The sequence below is a fragment of the Rana temporaria genome, chromosome 11 (genome assembly GCF_905171775.1).
Source record: "Rana temporaria chromosome 11, aRanTem1.1, whole genome shotgun sequence".
In the NCBI taxonomy this organism is placed as follows: Eukaryota; Metazoa; Chordata; class Amphibia; order Anura; family Ranidae; genus Rana; species Rana temporaria.
In genome coordinates this window covers 119,291,958-119,302,307 of record NC_053499.1, presented here as the reverse complement: position 1 = coordinate 119,302,307, position 10,350 = coordinate 119,291,958, and the positions used below count along the sequence as shown (strand labels likewise).

The 10,350-nt window shown below is 44.0% G+C and overlaps 1 protein-coding gene across 1 annotated transcript in view; it reads left to right on the top strand.

Annotated features, from left to right (window-relative positions):
- Positions 1-612: 612 nt before the first annotated feature.
- ROM1 (retinal outer segment membrane protein 1) overlaps positions 613-10,350 on the top strand; it is a 29,294-nt gene continuing 19,556 nt past the window's right edge. The window contains exons 1-2 of the mRNA XM_040328945.1: positions 613-1,345; positions 4,011-4,257. Coding sequence (XP_040184879.1) covers positions 765-1,345; positions 4,011-4,257 — 828 coding nt within the window. The 5' untranslated portion in view covers positions 613-764. The remainder of the gene's footprint in view (positions 1,346-4,010; positions 4,258-10,350) is intronic.

Genomic DNA, 10,350 nt, shown 5'->3' with positions numbered 1-10,350 from the left:
TAAAAAAAAAAATTCAATCGATTCAAAACATGGTCAGTCATTAAATAATTATTTTGCTTCTAGTACTTTCAAACAAGCAATACTTTTAAAACAAGCAATTATAGATTAAAATATATAGTGTGACTAAAAGTAATTTTAGCATGATGGGAATTTTCTATAGTCAGAGCCTAAAGCAGCTGAAAATGGCTTTATGACATGCAGTCATTAGCCGACAGTACAACTGTTAATAATGTACCTGTTAATGTGAAAAATGTCCAAGATCAGTCTAAAAAGCTATATACAGACAATTACTCAAGTCAGGAAAACTGGTCATTAAAATTCTTTAGAGCCCTAAAGGCATAAACAAGAGTTAAATTTAAGATATTTGTTTAAATGAGAAATGGTATGTTAAAGTTAGTAATAAAAACGAATATGATAACGGCATGTGCAGCATATAGTGTTTAGGTATTTTCTGTTTAAATAAAATGTGGGAGACAAGATGGACCCGCTGATAGAGATAGTCAGGAGGTTAAATAGAATACAGGTTGACAAAGGCACAGCAGGATAGGAGGGGATAGTGTTAATGAGCGATTGTCAGTAGAAACAGCTGAGTGTTGGATTATTCACTAGCTAATCCGATTCTCTTTTTACCTCGGACTCTCTCTACTCCCTTGTCCTACGCGGAAAACCTTTGGGTCTCTCTCTCTCTCTCACCCCCAAAATCCCCACCCTTTGGGGTTAAGAAAGGGGTTTTTAAATCCCCTTACCCTGTCTCCCCCATCAAGATGGTTCTCCTCAAGACCAAATTTACTTTTCAGAAGAGGGTAAAACTTGCTCAAACTCTTTGGCTTCTCTCATGGGTCAGTGTCCTAGTGGGATGTCTGACCTTTGGCTTGGGGATCTTTCTAAAGGTTCAACTATGGATACACAATGAAGTGATGGACAACACTGTGGCCCATGCTGTCCCTAACACCGTGATTACTGCTGGACTATTGGGAATCCTGCTTGGTCTGTTTGCAAGCAAATCCAGCCAGGACTCACTTGATATGGCCAAATATCCCCGCTGGAAGTCTTTCATGCTTCCTTATTTTTTCTTCTCCATTCTGAGTTGTCTGCTCTGCTTTACTGCTCTTTTCCTTAGTATTGTAATGCGAGGAAGTTTGGAGGAATCCTTGAAGGTTGGCTTGAAGAATGGCATTAGGTTCTACAAAGATACCGACACCCCAGGTCGTTGTTACCAGAAAAGAACCATGGACACGTTGCAAATGGACTTCCAGTGCTGTGGGAACAACCACTACAAAGACTGGTTTGAGGTTCAATGGATCAGCAACCGTTACCTGGACTTCTCTTCCAAGGAAGTAAAAGAGTGAGTTTTGAATTAAATGATTATGCCCCTCTCTAGAAGAAATTAGTAAAAGATATTTAGAGCAATTCTAATGTAATGAGGCAGCCAGGTTTTCCTGTATACCTATGCCAGTGAAACCTGTATCAAATATTATCATAAAATTAGGCTTGTCTCTAGCATCTGGATTAGTAAGCTAATATACACTGCAAGCTCTAACTTATTTAATGTGCTCTCAATAAGAAGGAAAGGTTAACCATTGCATACTCTATAGCAGGGGTCTCCAAACTTTACAAACAAAGGGCCACTTTATTGCCCTTCAGACTTTAGGAGGGCCGGATTGGGGCCAGCAAGGGAAGAAAAAGTCACGGGCCTGGCATCAGTGAGAACATATATGGCCTCAGGGTTGGTGGTCAATAGGAAGAGGAGTATTCCCCCTATTAGTAGGAGGAATAGTATCCCATCATTGGTATCAGTGGATAATATAGTGCCCCATTGTTGGTGTCAATGGGAGAAGTAGTGCCTCATGTCATTGGAAGAAATTGTGCCCCAAGGGCCGGATAAAGGCTAGCAAAGGGCCACATCTGGCCCTCGGGCCGCAGTTTGGAGACCTCTGCTCTATAGCCTCGTACACACGACTGGTTTTCCCGGCAGGAAAACTGCCAGAAGAGCTTTTGGCTGGGAATCCCGGCCGTGTGAATGCTCCCTAGCAGATTTCTGACAGGAAAACTGCCGGAAAAAAATAGAGAATCTGCTCTCTATTTTCCGTCGGGATTCCCGTCTGACTTTTTCCCGTTAAGAAAACCGGTCGTGTGTACAGGGCTTTAGACTCTTTAAATAGTGTAATGAAGAAGGAATAATATTTGAATGTTTGTGACAGCTCAGGCGATGACCCATTTATTTTCCAGTAGACGTCATTATTGCTATCTTATTACAGTAGTTAAATGTGTCACAGTGCAGCACCCATGTCAACCTCTGGATGTCACTGCCCATTTTCAACATTGAATTACAAATTTGGTAATAAAGTGTTAATCTTAACGCAAAAACAAAAATTTAATAGATTGCAGCTTACCTCACTTATCTGTGGTGGCTAAAAAAATTTTTTTCCCCAGGTCTTTTTAACCTTTTTTTTTTAATGATAATCTTGCCATTAATAAACTTCCTGTCATAGGATGAAAACACTCACCCACCACACTGTATCTATGGCGGCGCAGCATAGTTACCCTAGGCTGCTTTCCTCATTTGGACTACAACAACCTCCCCCTTTTCTCATCTCCAATGCATTGAGAGGAGGTGTTCTGTACTTCAAAGAAAATAGCTGGGAAAGTGGATGACGTTGTTTAGAGGTATCAGTTCAGAATTCTGGCAAGATCAACAGCTACTTTTTTGCACTTATACAAAATGTACTTGGCCTGCTAAAAAGGAAACTAATGAACCCGCTGCAGCTATTGAATTCTAAGCTGCAACATATTACCTTTTTTTCTCTTGGGTTTAAATATCCTTTAAGCTTGCGGTCATCTGAAGGAAAAGCACACTAGTCTAGTCATCCACTTCTTTCACCAGTAAACCAATTTTTTTTTCAACATTGTTTTCATATATGACTTATTGGTCCAAATCAGTGGTGGTGCGTCCATAGTGGGCGCAGGAGCACCGCCCCCTCTCTCCTGCACCCATCAATCAACAATACATAGATTCATGCTTTGCATGAATCTATATGTATTGTCGCTGCTGCTGCCCACTATTCAGGTGTCCGGCTCCCTGTTGAGCGCCGGCCATCTGAATAACAGCGGTGGGTGTGTTTTGGAAGTGCCTGATTAGAGCGAGAGGCTCTAATAGGCTTCCTGATTAGAGCCTGTGGGCTCTAATCGGCTTCCAAATGGTTAACCAGAGGGCGCACAGGCTGTGCGTTCCCTGGTTAAACAGTGCTGTGTTAGGGAATTGCTTCCCGAACACTGACCCGCCTCTCAAGCAATCATGTTCACCGTGTCTGGTTCCCGGTCACCTGATTGGCTGAAGCGGCAGGCTTGGAAGGACGAGAGGAGGAGCGGGCGGGAGAAGAGTCTTCCTCATCTAGGAAGAAATGGAGGACACCACTCGCCACCTGCCACTGGCAGCATTGGAAACACTGGCTGCATTGGGCACACTGGCAGCATTGGGCACACTGGCAGCATTTGGCACATGGCACAGTGGCAGCATTTGTTGGCACAGTGGCAGCATTTGATGGGCACAGTGGCAGCATTTGATGGGCACAGTGGCAGCATTTAATGTTTTTTTCAGTTTATTAGCACCAACCGCCACTGGCCTAGATACATCATCTCCTATATCTGATTACACCATGTATAATGCTTGGGAAACCAAAGATGCTTGGTTTTTAGAGATAGGCATCACAGATGCAAATTCAGCCCTTCTGATAAGAAAATCAGTAAGAAAAACAAACATTGTTGCTTGGATGCTCTATAAAGTCTTTACTGAGTATGTTACTGAAATTGGAAATGAGGAAGTAGAAAGTGGTTATTCTTACCTCCCGCCAAAGCTCACATATTGTGCAATGTGACATTTACTGGCGGTTGCTATAGTAGCTCTAGCTGAAATAGTGTAAACTTCTTTGATGTATTACAGTTTTCCGCATCTGTCATGTTTTCTGTGCTGCCCTACTTTTCAATAATTGCTATTATTCTTTTATCTGCAGTCGTATAAAAAGCAATGTGGATGGCAAATACCTGATGGACAGTGTTCCATTCAGCTGCTGTAACCCCAGCTCTCCTAGGCCTTGCATCCAGAACCAGATCACCAATAACTCAGCCCATTACAGCTACAGCTACCAGACAGATGAGCTAAACATCTGGGTCAGAGGCTGCCGGGAGGCCTTACTGAGTTATTACACTGGAATTATGGCTACAAATGGGGCGGCTGTCACTTTGTTCTTCCTTCTACAGGTGAGAATATCAGACACTGCTTTGCTACTGTTAGACTTTATATTTGAAGGAAATGTTCTGCTTTTTCAGACTTGTAAAAAAAAAAAAATGGTCTGCCTAAGAACAAGTGCCATGAAGTGCTTGCTATTACTTTTTACCCTTTGACCCTAGATGCATTCCATTATAAAGAAATTTACTTCTCCAACGTCAGAGTCTAAGCCCCGCCTCTGGAGCTGTCACCATGCTGCTCCACCCTCCAGCAAGAGTGCTCTTATTGGTCACTCTGGCACTGTAATTGGATAGTGTTAGGGCAGACAGGTGGGCTAGCCCCAGGAGGCAGGGCTTAGCTCAAAAATCAGAAAATTTAATGTAGCGCTACACACGGAGGGACTGATGAAGCTTTAACAGATTACTTCCCAAAACAGTGCAGAGGTAGCCAGGCACATAGCATTAGTCCATTGACTCCGGCTCAGTAAACAGTCTAGGGCAGGGTTTCTCAACCAGGATTCAGGGACGATCCTAGGCAGGGTGCACAGGGTGCATTGCACCCAGGCGCCTGCAGAGGTGGGGGCGCCGAACATCTAACAGACTCTCTAGCAGAAGCCCTCTCTGTGTCCATCACAGAGGCCCCCCTTCAGGTCCCAATAAAGTACTCTGCTTCTCTTCTTGTATTTTGTTTATTGTTAACAGATCATGTAAGGATCCCAGGTTAATGAAGACTTCGTGGGGGAGCATCTCTGTGGTTGAGTCATTGCCATAGAAACATTTGTAAAGGGGAGGAGTTGGTAAAATTACGATGCCCATGTGGGGGCGCCAGAAAAATTTCTGCACCCAGGCGCCCGTGACCCTAGGATCGGCCCTGCCAGGATTCCATGGATCCCTAGGGTTCCTCCAGAAGTTGTTAGGGGTTCCTTGAACAATGACCATTTTCGGCCTCTCCAGTGACACCATTGATCTTTTTGTAAGGGGGTACCTCTTTTCAATGACAAGTGTTCTTTCCACTGTCCATCTCACGAATGTATCAGAAGTTGCAGATATGGTCATTTTTAGCAGGGGTTCCCTGGAACCAGAAAGTTATTTCAAGGGTTTCTCCATGCTGAAAAGGTTGAGAAAGGCTGGTCTAGGGGATATCTTTTTAGTATTTATTGCTGAAGAAACAGGAGGAGGACAATGGGGAATGGGATATTCCAAATTGAGCACATTTCTGCAGAGGACATTGCTCTCTCAAAGCAGCAGTAACACAGTCTTTCAATCTAAGCTGGGGACCAGGAGACAAAGTTCAGCACAGACTATAATGGACAAAATCAGTCCGAGTCCTTACAGCTGCGGACCAAAAGATTCATTGTTAGCACAAATAAGCAGAATAGAACAGCTCAAGTCCTTAAAGTTGAGGACCATAAAGACCATGAGGTAAATTGGTAGCATTAGAATGTAAGGACTTCTGAGCAGGGCCCTCTTGTATTTTATTGTATTGTAACTCCATTGTCTCACTTTATATTGTAAGGTGCTGCGCAAACTGTTGGCGCTATATAAATCCTGTATATTAATAATAATAATTATAAATAAGCAGACTAGTACAGTCCACACATCCACAGCACAAGGATTAGACTCCACCCACAGATCCCAGAGCAGAACAAGTCCATAAGCCCTGTCTGTAAGAGAGCCTTGTCACGGGCTCAGGTCTATTTACTGCCTATCTGACCACCTACTGGGCACACATCCCCAGGGATTGGCCAAGGCATAGTAATTATTTAGATTTGGCATTTAATTGTCCCGCCCTAAGCACTAGAAGATTATATACAGAGGTAGGGGGAAACAATCAAATCCACAGCCTGCAAAACCATAAACAGACACCCAGGCAATCAATCTCAGCTTCTCTGATTACAGAGCAAGCCAAACTAACTGCAAGGGTGCTAAATTGATAAGCCTTTAATAACAGAGAGCACTCTGGATGTGGAAAGCTAATAAAGGTAACAGCAAGCATCTAGTTGTTACCATTATACAGTATCTCACAAAAGTGAGTACACCCCTCACATTTTTGTAAATATTTTATTATATCTTTTCATGTGACAAAACTGAAGAAATGACACTTTACTACTAAGTGAAAAATAGTGAGTGTACACCTTGTATAAACGTGTAGATTTGTTGTCCCCTCAAAATAACCCAACAAATTGGGCCCAATTAGCCATTTTCCTTATCCGGTGTCATGTGACTTGTTAGTGTTACAAGGTCTCCGGTGTAAATGGGGAGCAGATGTGTTAAATTTGGTGTTATTGCTCTCACTCTCCCATACTGGTCACTGGAAGTTCAACATGGCACCTCATGATAAAGAACATTCTGAGGATCTGAAAAAAAGAATTGTTGCTCTACATGAAGATCGTCTAGGCCGGGGATATGCAATTAGCGGACCTCCAGCTGTTGCAGAACTACAAATCCCATGAGGCATAGCAAGACTCTGACAGCCACGAGCATGACACCCAGAGGCAGAGGCATGATGGGATTTGTAGTTTTGCAACATCTGGAGGTCCGCTAATTGCATATCCCTGGTCTAGGCTATAAGAAGATTGCCAAGACCCTGAAACTGAGCTGCAGCAAGGTGGCCAAGACCATACATCGGTTTAACTGGTCCGGTTCCACTTAGAACAGGCCTCGCAATGGTCGACCAAAGAAGTTGAGTGCACGTGCTTAGCATCATATTCAGAGGTTGTCTTTGGGAAATAGACGTATGAGTGCTGCCAGCATTGCTGCAAAGGTTGAAGGGATGGGGGGGTCAGCATGTCAGTGTTCAGACCATACACCGCACACTGCATCAAATTGGTCTACCTGGCTGTTTTCACAGAAGGAAGCCTCTTCTAAAGATGATGCACAAGAAAGCCCACAAACCGTTTTCTGAAGGCAAGCAGACTAGGGACATGGATTATTGAAACCATGACTCATGGTCTGATGAGACCAAGATAAACTTATTTGGTTCAGATGGTGTCAAGCGTGCGTGGGGGCAACCAGGTGAGGAGTACAAAGACAAGTGTGTCTTGCCTACAGTTAAGCATGGTTGTAGAAGTGTCATGGTCTGGAGCTCCATGAGTGTTGGCGGCACTGGGGATCTACAGTTCATTGAGGGAACCATGAATGCCAACATGTACTGTGAGATACTAAAGCAGAACATTGTCCCCTCCCTTCGGAGACTGGGCCGCAGGGCAGTATTCCAACATGATAACGACCCCAAACACACCTCCAAGAAGCTAAGGGCAAAGGTGATGGACTGGCCAAGCATGTCTAAAGACTTAAACCCTGTTGAGCATCTATGGGTCATCCTCAAATGGAAGGTGGAGGAGCGCAAGGTCTCTAACATCCACCAGCTCTGTGATTTCATCATGGAGGAGTGGAAGAGGACTCCAGTAGCAACCTGTGAAGCTCCATGCCTAATAGAGTTAAGGCAGTGCTGGAAAATAATGGTGGCCACACAAAATATTGACACTTTGGGCCCAATTTGGACATTTTTATTTAGGGGTGTACTCACTTTTGTTGCCAGCGGTTGTGTGTGGAGTTATTTTGACAACAAATTTACACTGTTATACAAGCTGTATACTCACCACTTTACATTGTAGCAAAGTGTCATTTCTTTAGTGTTGTCACATGAAAAGATATAATAAATTTTTTTTTAAATGTACGGGGGTGTATTAATTTTTGTGAGATACTGCAGGTTTGCATTTAAGGAGGTTTGCATTCAGTGTAAAAGCCCGAGGGCTTTTACACTGAGGCGATGCGCTGGCAGGAGGAAAAAAATCTCCTGCAAGCAGCATCTTTGGAGTGGTATAGGAGCTGGGTGTTTACCGCTCCTATACCGCTCCTTCCCATCGAAATCAATGGGAAACTGCAGTAATACTGCCGGCAATGCGCCTCTGCAGAGGCACATTGCGGGCGGTATTAACCCTTTTTCGGTCGCTAGTGGGGGTTAAAATCACACCGCAATGTGAAAGGGGCCTTAGTGTGATCCGTGAAAAAAAACGCATCAGTCCTCTATTGTGACCAAACACAAATAATAGTTCAAAAGTGTAGAAAAAACTGCAAGGTTGAAATTAAGAATTCCACATGGATATGACCCACTTTGTGAAAGGATAGAGACACCACCACCTATATATGAAGGAGGCTTACCAGATGGTGTTGACTTGGTGAGGTATTTACCACCCAAGTCAAAACAGGCTTATATTATCAGTAAGCAAGATGTATCCAGCTGGTCCTAAATCCACATATCAGTTGGCACCGCAAATTCCAATAAACACCAGGAAGTGTAAAATACATATAGTCTTGGAATGGAATTCTTCCTTTCAAGCTTGCAGTTTTTTCTACACTTTTGGATTGTTATTTGTGTTGGTCACAAAAGAGGACTGCTTCGTTCTGATTTATTTGTTACTATTTTCTTTTCACGGATCACACTTAGGCCCCTTTCAGACTGGGGCGGGAGCTGCGGTGGCGGTATAACGCCGCTAAAAATAGCGGCGTTATACCGCCGGAATTGCCGCGAGTATCAGCCGCTAGCAGTGCGGTATTAACCCCCGCTAGCGGCCGATAAAGAGTTAATACCGCCCGCAATGCGCCTCTATAGAGGCGCATTGCGGGCGGTATTGCCGCGGTTTCCCATTGTTTTCAATGGGAAGGAGCGGTGAAGGAGCGGTATACATGCCGCTCCTCTCACCGCTCCAAAGATGCTGCTGACAGGAGATTTTTTTGTCTCCCACCAGCGCATCGCCTCAGTGTGAAAGCCCTCGGGCTTTCACATTGAGTCTGCAGTGAAGGAGTTTTTCAGGCGCGATAGCAGCGCTATTTTTAGCGCTGTACCGCCTGAAAAACTCCTCAATGTGAAAGGGGCCTTAGTCACTTGGTGTCACTGAAATTAAGATTCCATGTATATGTATGTTTGCAACATTTGACATGTGTTGTCAACTGACTTATGCACAAAAATAAGCGCTACACTTTTTCCATATGTAGCGCCCTGCTCCTGATGACCAGGCGCTATGTTTAAATTTAGTGGGTGTCTGAGCTGGTAGTTAGCTCAGACTCTGATGATTAAGGCTAAATCAGCCTCTGTTCTGGCTATGTCTGTGCTTGGAGGGTTTTCCCATTGTTTGCCTGTAGGTGGCGTTACCACCACAGGCCAATGTTGGAACACAGGCAGGCCAGAGTGTATTGGGTGTTTTCCCCCGGAAACAGCCCAGTGGGAGTGGTCTCTTCATTGGGCATGCTGGGGAAGGATACTTAAGGGCAGACGCCATTTTTTTTTCGGAGCTCTTTGCCTCGTGGCCCTCCTGGCTCGAGGTATGTGATGGTCCATTTTCAGCCCCGGGACCACATTGGCTCGAGGCTGCGTTTCCACCAGGTATGCCCAGTTGTCTTAACTGGGGCCTGCACTTTGAAGATGATCCTGTGCTGTCTGTCCTGCGAGAGGAAGCCACTCAATGGAGGAAACCAGGGGAGGACCTGTCCTGGAGAGGACCAAGCGGAAGGCTGGTATCTCGGGAAAGGCCTGGTAACTTTATTGGAGGATGCACCATATTCTATGATGCCTTACAGTGTTGCCGGGTCGGCTTAACCACTTAAGCCCCGGACCTTTAGGCAGCTAAATGCCCAGGCTAGGTTTTGCGATTCGGCACTGCGTTGCTTTAACAGACAATTGCGCGGTCGTGCGACGTGGCTCCCAAACAAAATTGACGTCCTTTTTTTCCCACAAATAGAGCTTTCTATTGGTGGTATTTGATCACCTCGGCGGTTTTTATTTTTTGCGCTATAAACAAAAATAGAGCGACAATTTTGAAAAAAATGCAATATTTTTAACTTTTTGCTATAATAAATATCCCCCAAAAACATATATAAAAAATGTTTTTTCCTCAGTTTAGGCCGATACATATTCTTCTACCTATTTTTGGTGAAAAAAAATCACAATAAGCGTTTATCGATTGGTTTGCGCAAAATTTATAGCGTTTACAAAATAGGGGATAGTTTTATTATTTATTTATTTTTTACTACTAATGGCAGGGATCGCGATTTTTTTCGTGACTGCGACATTATGGCGGACACTTCGGACAATTTTGACACATTTTTGGGACCATTGTCATTTTC